General features: G+C 38.2%; 1 protein-coding gene across 1 annotated transcript in view; it reads right to left on the bottom strand.

The window, feature by feature from the left end:
- LOC137298433 (golgin subfamily A member 6-like protein 22) overlaps positions 1-17,615 on the bottom strand; it is a 96,237-nt gene that overhangs the window by 7,515 nt on the left and 71,107 nt on the right. Inside the window, exons 22-26 of the mRNA XM_067830702.1 lie at positions 6,907-7,038; positions 3,840-4,060; positions 2,078-2,156; positions 1,604-1,708; positions 95-178 (exon numbers count right to left, since the gene is read on the bottom strand). Coding sequence (XP_067686803.1) covers positions 95-178; positions 1,604-1,708; positions 2,078-2,156; positions 3,840-4,060; positions 6,907-7,038 — 621 coding nt within the window. The remainder of the gene's footprint in view (positions 1-94; positions 179-1,603; positions 1,709-2,077; positions 2,157-3,839; positions 4,061-6,906; positions 7,039-17,615) is intronic.

Genomic DNA, 17,615 nt, shown 5'->3' on the forward strand with positions numbered 1-17,615 from the left:
ACACTGAATCTTTCACTACAAATTATCCAAATCCAACAATGCCAGTGACATACATGGACAACTTGTAAACAAGACAAAAACACAGATTACTTACCCTAAATAAGCGCTCTTTTAAACTTTCTAATTCTATATTTTTTTCTTTTTCTAAATCTCTTCTAAGGTTGTCTAGTGATTCATCCTGGAAGTAAAAAAGAACAAAAACATAATGAGAACAGCAAGTAAATACAAATTTAATCCTTGAATGTGAATTCTACATCAAAGATCATTTATCCCCGTGATGTCACCACACTGGTCTCATGCTATCATGAAGTATCAATGCTTATTACCTACGAGGGCAAAAAATATCGGGATTCATATTTTCATACAATGCACTAAGACAAAACATCACTTTGTCATGAACAATGCAATGATGTCATGTTTCTTCTATCACATCCGTGCCAAAATATTGGTATATCCCTCACTCTCACTTAGGAAATACCAACATTGACGCATGATGTTGTAAACATAGAGGGTGTGTGTGAGTGAGTGAGTTTATGTTCATGCCGCACTCAGCAATATTCCAGCTATATGGTGGCGGTCTGTAAAAAATTGAGTCTGGACCAGACAATCCAGTGATCAACAGCATGAGCATCGATCTTCGCAACTGGGATTCGATGACATGTGTCAACCAAGTCAGTGAGCCTGATCATCCAATCCCGTTAGTCGCCTCTTACGACAAACACAGTTGCCTGTTATGGCAAGCATGGGTTGTTGAAGGCCCATTCTACCCCGGGACCTTCACGGGTCGTAAACATAGTATGATATGGGTACTGACATAATATCATCTATATATCTCCAAAAACCAAATCTGCAAAGGGTTTTAGCCATAAAACACTACTGATTTCTCATAAAAACATCAAGCTGATTCTAAATATCAATTGATTTTACTTAAAACCTTCATGTACTTGGGGCTGATATTCTCCAATATCAGTAAGACATATTTGATATGTGTCTTTTAAAGTTCATGGAAATTATATTGGAACTAAAATTGTTGATAAATTATTCTGATGTTTTTGTCCATTAAAAATTAAAATCGAAAGACATAACTGTGACTCATGTGATGAATTTTGGCCAGGCATAATTATCACCTGACTTACTAAGTAGAAATCAAAGGTAAGTGACGCAAGCGTTACCATAGCAGCGTAAGCATGGGATGGACACAAACAAAATGAAAAACAAAAAAAAAAAAAAAGAACACACTGAATTTTAACTTGGGGCCAATATGACATGTGTGTTTGTGTAAAATGTAGTTAGTATGTATCACAAGACCCTTGACATAACACACATCAACAGATCATATGAGATATTTAATATTATTGGTTGGTTTGTTGTTTAATGCCACACTCAGAAATTTCCCAGCCATTTAGTGGTGGTGGTCTGTAAATAGTTGAGACTGAACCACACATTCTAGTGATCAACAACATGAGCATTGATCTACGTAACTGGGATACGATGACGTTAGTTGCCTCCTACGGCAAACATGGTTTGCTGAACCCCAGTTCTAGCCCGCATCTTCACGGAGCTACTTAACATAGTGAGGTTCTAGTTGTGGGCCAGAATGTACCTTGTCTCTCTGGGTCTTCTGCAACAGGTTTCGATGAGTTTCTAGTTCCTGCCGCAGGTCAGTCACATGATTCCGCAGCTCTTCATTGCAGGCCCGCAGGTTGGCCTACAAGATCCATATAAATACACATCAACAAAGACCAGACACTAAGTTTAATAGTGAGTGCAGTGTTTAAAACTAACTTCAATACCTTTTGAATTAATGGCTATTTAAAAAAACCCAACAAACCCACCTGAGTATACATTTTGTAATATGGAATGACAGATTCAAACTGAATAAAGTGAGTTTGGTTTTAGCAATATTCAAAACTTTATTACAGAGGGGACACCAGAAATGGGCTTTACACTTTGCACCCTTGTGGGAACTGAACCCAGGTTTTTAGGTCTTTAGCATGACAAGCGAATACTTTAACCACTAGGCCACCCTATCTTCCTGTTATGAGTTGAGGTACAGAGACTATCCATATCTTCTTACCAGAGCCACAGTGATAGGGGTCCTGTATTTGCCAGAGTTGAAACTGTTAAAAGGCACAGGGCTACTGCTGCCATTGATGCTGAAACAAACAGGGAGGATGAGGAGATAGGCACTGGTCTGATGACAACCTCTCAATCTACCAATTTTGTATTCTCAGGATGTTTAACTGCAATTCTCTGTTTCTGCAGCATCTAAACTCATATTTTGTTCTCCAGAATGTTATCTGCATGTGTGTGCATGTGTACGTATGGACGAGTATGGTTTTATGCCGCTGTCAGCGATATTCCAGTGATATCCTGAAAGGGATACCAGAAAGAGGCTACACACATTGTAGTCATGGGGAATTGTACTTTGGTCTTCAGTGTGGCACACAGATGCTTTAACCATTAGTCTGCATCACAGCCCCAAATGTTATCTGAATGTCAAGACAAAAAACATAAAGCTGTTCACCGTTATCAAACGTTTCATTAAGCTAAAGTTTGCAGAATCCGTAAACTGATAAAAAATACTCTAAGTTCTAAAGGTTGCATCAGTCATCCTTGTTGTGAGTTTTCAGTAATCCATGTTTGGCTGTAAATGACATATACCATTGTTTGTTTGTTTGTTAAAAATCACCACAATTGGCTATGATCCATCTTTATTACGGAGGCCTAAAAGTCTATCAAGATGGACAGAGAGGAACAATCCATGCTGAAGGTAGAAATGAGAACCCACATGATTTTATCATATTAAACACAGCAACACAAAATATGTGAAAAAAAAACCCCACAAATTTTAAAGAAATATACATTAAAATAAGTCTAAGTAAACTTAGTCTCAGTGTTATTTGTTACACTCCACCACTGAGTCTAACAAACCCGAGTAGAAAGTCGCGTCAGGTAACCTTTAAGCGACCTATGACCGTCCAATCAAACGCAATACGGTTCAGACAATAGCTACTATTTAGGGATTGGAGGGACTTACAAAATATTCAGGTCACTGACACAGATCTCTCCACAAACAAAAATCCACATATAACAGTTATTTGACGTGCAGAACATACGTTTTGGGGTTTCTGTTGACATAGTTACCATTAGTTAATATTCCTGCAAGCTGACATCCTTGAATAATGCCCAAAACACTATTTCAGCAACTGTTTACTCACCATTGTCATGGTTGTAATGTGCGCAGTGTGCATTACCCGGAAGCGAGTGTACACTATATAGCATTCAGAATCGTTCGGGTATGAACCTTTTTGAGACAAAAGGTTCAAAAGGTATACATATGCAAACGTCCATTTTCATGATTTGGTAAGCTGTGTTCTGATTGGTCAATCTCAAAGGTTACCTGACGTGACCTCCCAAAGGTTTTGTTAGACTCAGTAGTGCTGTGTAATGAAAAGTACTGAGACTACGTTTACCTAGACTGCATTAAAGTATCAAATAGCATATGTACTATGCAGAATAAATTTCAAACACATTTTATATAAAAATATGTTGATACTAACTTCTGATGTACAATGTTAATCTTAAGGTCTTAGACTAATTATGCCAACATTTTTTATTTAATATGAAAATTCTTTGGAAAGGTTTATACCAATTTTGGCCCCAAAATACCAGTTTTCGCATTGGTTTGGGGGCAAAATCAGGGTTGGGATCTGTGTGGAGTAAACGTAGCCAAGTCAATGGTTCTGATACTCAGTCCAGGAAGTTACTTCTTACAACCAGGGCAGGTTTGCTCAAGACAAATTCTGACCCGGTATCCCCACAGAGACACGACTTACCTCCCTTGATTGACTCTCCTGGGAGATATGCCAAGCACTCCAGCACTCCGCCGACATTCCTCATTCACTTCGTTGACCACTGTTCTCTCGGCACGTTCCAAGGCTGACGTGGTGTCCCGCTCAGCGCGGTTCATCTGCTGCTTCTCCGCCTTCAGCTGCCTCACCTCCTCCTCCATCACCTTCATCTGTTCACGCAGTCGCTCCATCTCCCGGTGGTTGTCCTGTAGCGAGGAGAGATACAGTTTGATGTAATGTTACTATGAAACAGCGATAAGCTGTGCTGTGTAAGCTTGTAGTTAGGCGAAAACCGAAAGTATATTCATATGCTGTTTTAAGTGGCACTCAACAATTTCACAGCAATGTTATGAGAATCTGGAAATACGTGAGTTTGGAGCACACAGTCATGTGATTCACATACTTCATGAGCATTGATCTACCCAACCAGGATACAATGACATGCATCAACCAGGCAGCATGCATGACCACCTAATCCAATCAGTCATTTCTTCCAACAAGCAAGGGTTGCTGAAAACCAACTCTAACTTGGATCTCCATTTGCCAAAAGCCCTTGGGGCTGTTGTTGGACATCAGAAATACAATGCTAATGAACTTAGAAACATACAGGAAGCATTATTTGAACCCAGGATAAAAAGTTTCTTGCTCGCCTGCAAAAAGCCACACTGAGTGAATTTGGTTTTACATTGCTTTTACCAATGTTCGAGTGATATCATGAATGGGGACACCAGAATTGGGCTTCACATATTGTACCCATGTAAGAGAATTGAACACGGCTCTTCAGCATGACAACTACTTGGACACCCACACACTACAATGACCTTGCATTACCCTGAGTTGATCGCACATCACAATGTGGTGACAGTGCTCAATAAAATGCAACATTCTAATGAATATTCATTACAGGCTCTTTGCCAGTATGTATTACTGCCAGGCATTTCATGTACAATGCCAGCATGATCTAACCAGTATCTTTTGGCAAAAGGTGCCACTCTTCTGGTTGAATGAACAGTTTCCATTTCTCAGAAATTCTATCAAGCAATGCCATTGCATCTGAATTGTGTTGATGAAAGCTCATGCGGTTGATCACTGGATTGTCTGGGCCTGACTTGATTATTCACAGACTGATGCCATATATAACCTAAATTCACTATCAGACAAGTCCACTCACAAGGATTCTAGAAATCCAGAAAAGATATGGCGTCACACTTCTTCTCTGGGCTTGGTCCAGTCCACAAGATTTTTTCAAGAGCTTATATACAGCTCCACTAATACTACTATTATTAACACTAACACATATCAACTCATTATTACCTGCAGTTAATGCAATTAACAATGAACCAATAACATCTGATTGCTCAATTACCCTTGCATTAGACCTGATGAATTAACTAATTAGGATCTTAATTAATATTTCCATACATCCAGTAATCCTATAGCAGATGAACTGACTAATCATAAACCTATAATTACTTTTCTTCATACACCCAGCAAACCTTCCTGGATAAGTCTGGCTTTGGGCTAATGTGTGCATTAAGGGTTCATAGAAACTTTACACCATTATGGAGTCATGTTGTTGTTCCTGGAGGTTAATCTGAGCCAAGCATTTCTAAAGGCTATTCTAAATATGCATTTTCTTCAAGTAATTCTGATACCGCTAAACGCTGTGTAGAGCAAAATTATACAGACATTGTGTATCAATCTTGCAGACTCCATTCTACATCTGGAATTAACATTTCATCATGCTTTTGGGGCTTTAACACTGCTTTTATCAATATTCCAGCAATGTCACAGCTGGGACACCTTGAACCTGAATCTTTGGTGTGAAGAGTTTTCACATGTCCTCCATATATACATATACAGCTTTGATGTATCAATGCACAAACTTGCTATGCTATATTGGAGATCATACCATGTCACAAAGTGCAGAGAACATTCAGTGCCTGGTGACAGCCTCACTGTCAGTGTCAACATTACAGAAGACTTTATCGGCAGGACATGTCACTCATCCTCCTGTGGAGGTATGACTACATTAATACAGTGTATCCTGGTTAATCTACATTGGCTGTTTCAGATAAACACACCCTTCAATCAATGAAACAAATTGTCAGATTAATGAGTCATGGTTCAGAGTAATCTCCCTTTAGTGTTTTGCAGCAGGTAGAGATTCAAAATGACACAGCTCTGTGAAGTCACATGCATGCCTTCAGAGTGTACTATGAGACATCCGGGACTACTCCAGTCTGACTTAGTTCCTGTCTTATTGTTGACTGAGTATAGTTTACACCACCTTTTAGGACTATTTCAACAATATCAAATGAATGCCACAAATGGGCTTACGCACTGTACTCATGAGGAGAATCGAATCCGTTGGAGCAAGCCATTTCTTCCCTGGTCTGAACTTTCCCCAAAGAAGAATATGGCCAAGTCCAAACTTTCCCGGTGAAAATTAAGCCTAGGAGGTCAAGTCTGTCCTTCACCGAAGTTTCTCCACGGAAAGTTTGTCCTAGACCAAAAGTTTGTCCTAGACAAAGTTTCCATGGGGAAGGCTTAGCCAGTGGGAAAGTTTGGCCTGTTACACCAGGTCTTTGGCCTGACGAGTGAATGCTTTGACTGCTAGGCAACCCCACAACCGCTTGTAGGCAGAACTGGGTCCTGTATAAATGTCATTTAGATTCAATGCTATCTTGAACATAATTTGTGGACAGGGTTTTGTACAGAATTTTGAAAGCTACCCAACCCTCAGTTCCTACCATAAGAAGTATGGACAACAGAGCATATAGCCAAAAATGTTAGGTAAAACATGTTTAGAGTGGAGAATATCTAGATTTGAAGTCATAATATATTCAAGACAGGTAATAGTAACAACCCTAGATCACCTGGTAGTATATCGTTCTTATTCATATTTCAAACATCATCTTCCTGATTTGTATTGCCTACAGTATCAGTTTCATATATGGCTGCAATTCTGTTTCAGTGAAGTTTGTGTTAGTGTATCTGTTATGTGTGCCCTATTTTCATAAAGATGTTTCAACCTTGACCCTTTCCTCACCTGCTTGACCTTGTCCTTGATTCTCTCTAACTCGGCAGTGTTCTGGTCGCGGACCATGTCCTTGGCTCGAGCTACGGCAAAAACCTTGTCCTTGGTGGCCTGGCGGTTCTGATGCCGCTGTGTGTCCAGCTCCTGAAACATCCAATAGTCAACAATACAAGCAGTTGTCACTAAGGTGACATAATCCCCTGCTGCAAATGATCAAGACAAAATTAAAAAGTAAGGAAAGTGAAGGTCGTAGTTTATGATGAAGTCAAACGCCAACAAAAATATTAACAGTCAAGCTCTCTTGATATCTTGTAAGGCAGAAATAATTTCAAGATTCACTTTTTCCTTGAAATGAATGTCATGGATTATGAAATAGGCAAAAATAGTAATACAGAAACGGCTCATCCAAAACATTATAGAGAAGTCTATGAAGAAAATCCAGCGAATCATTCTGGATATATCTAGCAGACAATCTTAACATGCCTTGAAAATAACTATCTTGAAAATTATGTGAAGGTAACCAAAAATCAATTCAGCCTTGCACCTTACCTTGATAAATTTGGTGTCGAAAACAAAGAATAAAATATAAAATTCCATTTACGACCTTGAAATGAAGGTCAAGGTTAACATACCTACCTGACCTTTCACATACTCTGATGAACGTATGTACCAATTATGAATAGAATGAAGTCAACAGTTCTCAAGATATTCCAATTCTTACATTTGTACAGATGGAGCCTAGTAAAATATGCCCAACTTAGTGCTAAATGTGTGGCAGGGAATAATAAGAGTGAGTGAGTGAGTGAGTGAGTGAGTGAGTGAGTGAGTGAGTGAGTGAGTGAGTGAGTGAGTGAGTGAGTGAGTGAGTGAGTGAGTGATTTTAGTTTTATACTGCTTTTAGCAATCCCTTGTTACAGAGTCAAGCCAGCCCTCTGCGGAGCAAATAAGTTGTGACTGTCCACAATATCAAAGCTATTAACCTTCTCATTAACAGTTCAATAAAATTTCTGCTCTTGAAATTCAACTTTAAATGAGATATCATGCAAGATTAAATTATCCAAATCTTCCACTATGGACTCATGAAATATACCTGCAAAAATCTAAAAAAATATATGCAGATATGCAGATATGCAGTCTGCAAATTCATGGAAATTAGCATCTTAGCAAGATGTATTTCAGTATTCGTACAGTGTTACTGACTGCCACATTTGGATAATTTGTGTCTTTATTAAAAGAGCCAGTGGGATAGCATTGTGGTGAAAGTGTTCTGTCATTACACCTAAGGTTCAGGTTCAATTCCCAATAGGGGTACAGGGTGTGAATCCATGTCCTCTGCTGTGATACAGTTCGGACTCATTGTAATGTTTTTTTCCCTAATATGGACTACTGTCTTGAGTCCTGGCAAAATTGGTCTTATTTTATCATCATAGTGTGCTTGATAATCCATACCCTCAATTATGGACTACACACTAAAAAAACACTTCTGACAATCAATTTGCTATGAGGACAATGTTTTGTAATCTGGAATATAGCTGACTGAAACAACAGTTTGTTGAATAAACATCTCTGCTACTGACTGAAAACACTGCATTACATCCAAATTTACAGAGGCAGAAGCAATTCATGTTGACAGATTTTTTCCAATGAAAGGTTGAAAATATATTGAGCACAAATAAAAAAACCAACAACTAGTTGACAATTCGAGTTGTTGGGTGTCCTTAAAGAAAGGGATGTAACTCATTGTATCAGTGACCACGGTGAAGGACAAGGTTGTTTAATCCGGACTGCCTTACAAACCGGACAAATGAATCAGTTCCAGACCAGTCTGTAATAGACAGGTTCCACTCTGTATTAGAAATTTGAATAAGTTCAGCAATATTCTAGTTTCTTGCACCACACTAAATGTCTTAGTTGCAAACATCTCAACCCCCAAAAACATTTGTTATGAACACTTGTAAAACACTTGTATCATGTCTCTCTCTGACATGAAGAAGTACTGGTGTGATAAATGTTCAGTTCATGGGATAACCTGGACTGGTGCTACTTAAAGTGTTATCTCACCGGATGCCACAAGTAAGATAAACGAGTTTGGGATTTCAGCAAACAGGTAGTGAACTAAAAATCTATACCATATTCATGCAGGTGTAGGTTTTTAAGCAAAACATCTGCACAAATGTTGTGTGAGTGAGTGAGTGAGTGAGTGAGTGAGTGAGTTGATGCCTTTTTGAATAGTATGACCATTTAGACAATCAGCACCCATGTCACTTATTTGACTCTGAAAACGCACACAGAGTAACTCTGAGTGTGTAATTGATGTGTCCATTGCATTAGCACATGTTCAACTGAGCACTTAATCACTGTAACTGTCCCTATTCAAAAGGGATTTGCTGGTTGAAGATTTCTGAGCAATGTTGAAATATAATGATATAATGGGATCCTAGTTTGCCTGCTCAGTCTTGTCAGATTGAAAGCATGCAAACATTTACCTTGCTGGTTTCTCTCAGGGCACTGAGCCTTAGGCTTGCATTCAGTGAGGATTTACACTGATAGAACTTGAGAAAAAGCATATTACCTTATTGCATACAAAACCACTGTTGTCTGGAACTCCTGCACTTCAACAGGACTGAAACAGTTCACCCTGACTCCTTTTGATTCGAATTTTGATGCAGACCTTTGTTTCAATTATTTTTGATTCGATTGTTTACACAAATAAAACATTAAATTTCATTTAACTCTCAGTGTCAGCCTTTTAATTCTATGTTGAAATCAATCGTCAACTTGGAAACGTCTACTAGTATCAATTACCATTTCATAACTGGTCCAGTATCAATCAATCATGTTTCACCTCATTTCAGCACTGCTTGATTTGAAGTCAAAATTATGTTGTGTCTGTGTGGAAATAGTTTAAAGTGGTATTCACATCGAAACGAAATAGTGATAATGGTTATCGAAAATCAAAACTAGGGCATCAGGTTTGATTTCCAATGAATCGAATCAAATCGTTGTAGCCTTACACCTTCAGGTTATTTGCCACTCCACCTCACTGTGTAAAATACATGTACATTTAAGCTTATCTTAAATTCATGACAGTGCTGATGGATACCAACTTCTGTTATTCATGAGTGCCATGTACAGATTTAATAATAATAATTATATAATTACAGTCCATTCGTCATGTGCGTTACTTCATGCACAATGCATTCTCGAAACGCCCAAATATTATTACCCCAGTTAACCCAAGCTGCCTGTCGGGTTAGTGGGTTAGTGATTACATCCATCGGGTACCCATTTTCAGCTGGGTGAACAGAGGCAATTTTGAACAAACTCACTTGCCTAAGGTGAGACCACATGTGTTATGTGCTTTGTTGTGGGGCAGGACAGAAGTCCTAGAAACTCTCAGGAGTCGTGCTGCCAAACACGGTCACCCATTCAAGGACTGTCCAAGCTTGATGGTGATTAACTTTAACTGATTTGTGACCTGGGTTTTGTGCACAGGACCACACGCCACCACTGCACAGGACCACATGCTGCACTCAGCAATATTCAACTCTTATGCAGCAGGTATGTAAATAATTGAGCCTGGACCAGACAATCCAGTGATCAACAGCATCAGCATGGATATGTGTTAACCAAGTCAGTGAGTCTGACCACCTGATCCCATGGGTTGCTGAAGACCTATTCTAACCTTCACATCAAGGTTTGTAATGAATATGTACATAGGGCCAGAGGTCTTGACACTGAATTAAAGTGTCAAAACATGAAAATAGGTAATTTTACTCATTGAATTAAACAACAAACGTTTTGTCTAGTTTTATAAACTACAGAACTACACAAACCAATAAAACATCTTTACAACATGAAAATAAACCCCTTGAACTTAATCCCCTCTGTGTTTAAAATGGGTAGAGGCCAGCTAATGTGTATACAGGTACCCGGACTAAGTGGTATACGACAGAGACATGCTCACATCAACACTGTCATACGTTCAGCCAAGTCTAAACTAACAAGTCCCATTATTCAACTCACAGTTAGGTACAGCAAACAAGAAAATCAATACCTACACACATATATGCATTAAGACTTTAAATAATTCTATGTTCCCTAAACTTCTTGTAGTTGTTTCAATAATTTCTTTCTCTTAGTTATGGTGCATCCAATCTTGAGGTGGATGTTACAGATTTTAGGCCCCAAATTCAGGTTGGTAGTCCAGAAATAATATACATAAAATCCAGTTTCAGGGCATTTTGTGTTGAAATGTCCTCAAAATTTGAAATAGAAATAAAAAAGAATGATGTGATAGCAGGTGTTTCCAGGGCAAATATTCAAAGGTTTTTAATGATTGAACATTAAACAATTAAATTAAATTAAACAATAACTTTTATTGACAGTGACAGCAAACATGTTTTTAAAGAAAAGGTTCATTCTCATTTCAGTTTTTCAAACTTTTGGACTGTGTTCCTAAAAGCGTTCCTTTATTTTTTTTCCAGGTTTCTTCAAAAGATATGCCATACAAATCTTGGGAAGAAGCCTTATAAAAATAATATAGGAACACTTGTGCTTTCATGTGATCCCTTTTTTTCCCCCTTCAGTATATATCAAGTTATTAAAAAACAAACATTCAAATGTAATAATAACTTGAACCTGTCTATTATTATGTAAATTCTGAAATAACTGTATTTGAAATATACATGATGACATGACAGACAAGTATCGACATGTCAGTAGTGAAATCTACACCAGCACCACATAGTACACAATGAGAACATGGTTAAGATATTACTATCAGCCTTTGAGATGTGTGCAGGGTGTGTGTATATTTACACTGTCATTGCCAGTACAATGCTGTTGACATTGATTGATGGCTATCAACAACATTAGATTATATTACAACACTTGAATGGTGTCCACTAACGTTAGAGAGCTGTTATGAATACAATACTGGTTATTGGAAAGCACGTAGACATGTTAATGTATTAATTACACTAAAAATAGATGCACAGTTTGGCTCACTAACATAAATGAATCATCCTGGGCCATGATGCTACTGGAATATTACTAACAGTGATGTAAAACCAGACTCTCTCATAAATCATATATGCACTGACCATGACTGACAGATATTTATACTTAGGGAATCTACACACTCACTTGATCATCTCCCTGAGTGAGTGAGTGAGTGAGTGAGTGAGTGAGTGAGTGAGTGAGTGAGTGAGTGAGTGAGTGAGTGAGTGAGTGAGTGAGTGAGTGAGTGAGTGAGTGAGTGAGTGAGTGAGTGAGTGTAGTTGTGTGCCACACTCAGCAATATTCCAGCTATATGGCACTGGTCTGTTAATAATCAAGTCAGGACCAGAAAATCCAGTGATCAACAGCATGAGCATCGATCTACACAAATGAGAAACGATGACATGTGTCAACCAAGTCAGCTAGCCCGACCATCCGATCTGGTTAGTTGCCTATTACGACAAGAATAGTCGCCTTTTGTGGCAAGCATGGGTTGCTGAAGATCTCTTCTACCACAGATCTTCATGGATGCTGAGTATATGAACATGGATTAAATTATAACTGTTTACTGATGCTTGATATCACACCTTGTGTTATTACAATATATGGCCTGTCAATGTATCATATACTGACAGGCAAAAGAAACTACACATCTGACTGACACCACCCCTATCAACCAATCTACCAACAAACCAACTAAGCCCTACCAACCCAAAGCCAACCATTTATCTGAAACAAGTTTTCTTCACATAAGAAGTCTCACCCACATTTTTTTTTATCTATGGTCTCTCTCTGTCAGCAGCTTCACCTTTTGCTACAACATATGTGAGACATGGTGAAATCGTTAAATATTGCTGTCACATGGTAAATTGCTGGTGCTGTGTTTGCCAAAATCATATTCTTCTCGGTACTCAGTACAATAGTCAGTCAGTACAGCAATACTCCAATACTACAGTTCTCAATACAATGGATACAAGTACTATAGTCAGTCAGTACAACAATACTTCAATACTACAGTTCTCAATACAATGGAATACCAGTACTATAGTCAGTCAGTACAACAATACTTCAACACTACAGTTTTCAATACAATGGAATATCAGTACTATAGTCAGACAGTACTCAAATACTCCAATATTAAAGTTGTAAATACAATGGAATATCAGTACTATATCAGTCAGTACAACAATGCTTCAATATTAAAGTTGTAAATACAATGGAATATTAGAACTATATCAGTCAGTGCAACAATGCTTCAATATTACAGTTCTCAATACAGTGGAATACCAGTACCATAGTCAGTACAACAATGCTCCTACAACAATGCTCTAATACTACAGTTCTCAATACAATGGAATACCAGTACTATAGTCAGTACAACAATGCTCCAATACTACAGTTCTCAATACAATGGAATACCAGTGCTATAGTCAGTACAATAATGCTCCAATACTACAGTTCTCAATGCAATGGAATACCAGTACCAGAATCAATCTTTACCACAATATTCCAAAACTACAGTTCCCAACACAATGGAACTCCTGTATTGTAGTCAGTCAGTACAACAGTTCACTAGTATTCCAGTACTGCCGTTAGTCAGTACAAAAGTACTCTAATATTACAGTTCTCAATACAACAGTACGCCAATACTATAGCTGGCAATACAACAGTACTCCAATACTACAGCACTCCAATACTACAGTACCCCAATACTACAGCACTCCAATGCTACAGTACTCAATACAACAGTACTCCAGTACTGTCATTGGCAATCCAACAGTTCACCAGTACTTGTCAGCCAGTACAACATTTCACAGTGCTGTAGTATATTTAGCTAGGATCCAAGGTAACAGTCAAATGATCATTGATCACACCAATTTATGAGAGTTATTTCCTGCTTTGTCAATAATGGGTATCAGGCTGTGAATGGCACCATGGACGTCGTCACCTGACAATGTGGGCAGTGTACAAAGGAACATAAGATCACTGTGCGCTCCTGAAACTACAGCTGGGACACAATCTGAGAATACTGCCTGGGTTTGTTGGATAGCTGAATAACATTAACATATATGACAGTTCCATGGATAATATCCTGGTTGTCAGAAAACCGATATTGGCACACGATGATGTATTTTGTATCAATTTTGTCAGCACGTACAGATACCTAGACAGTTCAGTTAAACAAACCACCATATATTATTCTACAAACAGGGATTTGCTTTTTTCGGTACAAACTTTTTGCTAAAAAATCCCAAGAACACGCTATGGGTAGTTGATATGTGTACACAAATACATTTGATGTCACAGCTGAAAATCATTGGGGATGGGATAGCCAAGTAATTAAAGTGTTCGCTTGTCATGCCGAAGACCTGGGTTTGATTCCCAACATTTGTGAAGCCCATTTTCCCGGTTTCCACCACCGGATATTGCGGGAATATTGCTAAACTGGGAATTAAACTAAAAACTCACTCTCACTCATAATGATGGGACACTTATTATGTTTAATACAGCATAATAAATTATTCAGAATACTTTGTCACTGTTCCATAAAGAGATCCAACTCCGAGATGATCTTAACTGGCATACCTCAACAAAGGAGTACAACACTAGGAGCTATCACTGTTTCATGGAACGAGCCATGTCAGTCTAAAAGTGGATTCCCAGCAGTGAGACTACATGCACACAAATCCATGTCTATTCAATTTACTGTATTCTGCACGGTTTAATGTCCATTACGCCAGTACTGTATGTGCACACTGAGCACTGCTCTTGGCTATGCTGTGTTTGACGTTATAGCTTCGTACACACGCACTCTGTGCCTGATGCTGTCAATATTTTCCCATTGTGACTGTTTCCTCATGAAATATTCAGGGAGACGATGACATGGGCGTGATAACACAAGCACATCAGTGATCAATTTGTTAAGCATGAATACAGCTGGAGAGAGAGAGAGACAGAGAGAGAGAGAGAGAGAGAGAGATTGGAAAGTCAAGTCTGTATAGTATAGTATTTGTGCTTAGACAGTATCCCTCTAGGTTATAGTGTTAATTATGTGTAACCTTCTAACAAAGTGAAGGTGTCTGTAAAACCATTATGTCAGTACGCCCCGATGATCCATTTTCATATAATGCTTATAAAAAGACAGATGCACAACCTTCACCTTCTACTGAATTTGTGTATGATTCTTCTCTTGCAGTTGAATCAGCATCACTAGTGGCCTCCATCAAACATAGCCAGAAAACTCTTTATATCACATACATTGGCACTTGCATCAGTATCAATACTGGCCTCCATCAAACATACACCAAATAGCTAGATAACCCTTTATGTCCCATACATAGGCACTTGCATCAATATTAATGCTGGCCTCCATCAGATATACACCCAGTAGTCTGGCATCTGTACTGTATGAAAAATAACCTTTCGACACACACCCAACAGTCAGATAACCCTAGTTATCAAAGACAAAGGTTTAAGTCAAGCCAAACCAACCATGATATGCCCATTAGGCTACTAAAACCCCATGTTTCTCAGGCCTCAAGAATATGCTCTAAATCATTTTTCTTGCCAAAACAATCTTAATATTTCTAGTTCCATGTAAAACGTACTGTTATCTTCAAAAGACATGCTTCACAGGTAAAATTGATATAGACTAATTTGGTTAATGTATGCTAAGATGTGTTTGTTGGTTCACATTGGGGGAAAACAGAAATGTTCCCCCTGAATAAATTAGAATAAAAATAATAATCACTTTTTAATGTAACTTTTTAGAAAGAATTATGCCTGAGAAACATTGAACTTTTTTCTGCAGCCTTGTTACGAGAGTGAGTACACATTGATGTAATAATGAAGCATGAGTACTTACACATGATGGAGGGATTCTCAGGTGCTCCTGACAAATATACCAGCAATGTTGAGACAGTCGTTTCATTTATTACAGCTATTTCTTCTACTGGTGTGCTTGGTAGTTAGCGCTTGGTAGCAGGTCTCTATCTGCTTTCCTGATATCTAGTGCCCTGAGCATGCTTGTGTGTGTGTGGATATATGGGAATTACAAATACACACTATTATCATTACTGACATCAACCATTTGTATTTCCACAGAGGGGACTAGAGGTTAGAGCAGGTGTTGTTGTATGAACCATCTTAGCAGTAAGGTGATTGTAAGTCACAACTACTAACACTAAGCTAAGATAGTCACATATGTCTTACATTAAACAATAACAGGAAGCTAGCAAATATTGATGTGTCTCTAAGAAATTGTCCTGTGTATAAAGTAGACTTAGAAGATGATTATAATGTTTTGTTGAAATGCAAAGCTCATAAAGAACTTTTTTTATTTTTGTCTCAGAATATTAATCAGAATCAGTTAGCAACTTCCTTAAGCAATAGGAAACTGAAGACATTAAAATTCTTGCTCATTTTAAATATTATGCATACAAAAAGAAAAGGTTACAAAAATAGGCACTAAATTCTACAAATTCCATTACAGCTATACATATATGTATTACTGATATTTTTTACTGTGGGTGTAAGTTAATCTATGCAGGCAGACAGGTAAATGCAATGAATTTTGAGAGACTGTGTCCACCTGTTTGGAATATCATATTAATATGTATATTGGCCTATGGATTCACACATGATGATGATGATGATGATGATGATGATGATGATGATGATGATGGTAAAATAGGCCTCCTGGATCTGTTGCTGTCATGTGTGACCATAAGGACTGTGGTCTTGACTTGACCACATGGTAAAACATGTGACATCAAATCCAGGCCTACAGTAGCTGGCCATACTTGTGAGTCATCATTAGTAAAATTCCCATAGACTTGCATGTTAATTAACTGTTGGAAGGATAATTTCCATAAATTTAGTTTCAGTCAAATTGTTTCAATACTTATCTACCAGCTGGGAAATCATCTCAGATACGTACACAAACTTTCCATTTAATTCTCCAATCATTATTTCTACTCAATTTATGAAAACAATTTTTGCAACAGTTAATCAACATGTAAGTCAATGGAAATCTCACTAGTGATGACTCACTTATGACCAAGTACTGTAGATCACTTTTCACAGTATCAATCAGTGGTTTGTCCAACCTCAATTATTCACATGACATGGCATGTAACTGATTATTTCTGAACGAACACTCCAGACAAATTAATACCTCAACCTCAGTCATGTGACAATTCTCAAAACATGAATATCAAAGAACCCTAGTGCATCCCTCAATCTATTAAACTAATCAATATCTTTGCAGACCTTGCCTCATCGGTCTCCAAAATTATTATCATTATTTTTGCCAGAAATTGATATTTATAAGTTAAAAAAATCATCAGTCTCTCTGCTCATCAGCAGTTTTTAAGAAAATATAAGATACTCTCGACCCACCTGGAAACAGGCATTGACAAATCGGAGTCGTATATTTCGCAGCTGATCGTAATCCAGATCCATTTTGCAGCTAAGCAAACGTCAAACACATCCAGACATAAGTACTCCAGGTAAAGATTTTTATCCCCTACGGGTCTTCCAAGACATTCGACACAGGCGAGTAAAATCCAATTAGAGAGCAGGTAGAATTACCCGATCATTTGATACCATGTTGAACCACCATTTGGAGAGAGGTGACGTGAGCTCTCTGGGCAACGACACACGTACATTTCACTGTGATATAGACAAGTGCGAGTGGGTGCCACCGTGCCCAATCTACC

Source organism: Haliotis asinina, chromosome 1 (assembly GCF_037392515.1).
Source record: "Haliotis asinina isolate JCU_RB_2024 chromosome 1, JCU_Hal_asi_v2, whole genome shotgun sequence".
In the NCBI taxonomy this organism is placed as follows: domain Eukaryota; kingdom Metazoa; phylum Mollusca; class Gastropoda; order Lepetellida; family Haliotidae; genus Haliotis; species Haliotis asinina.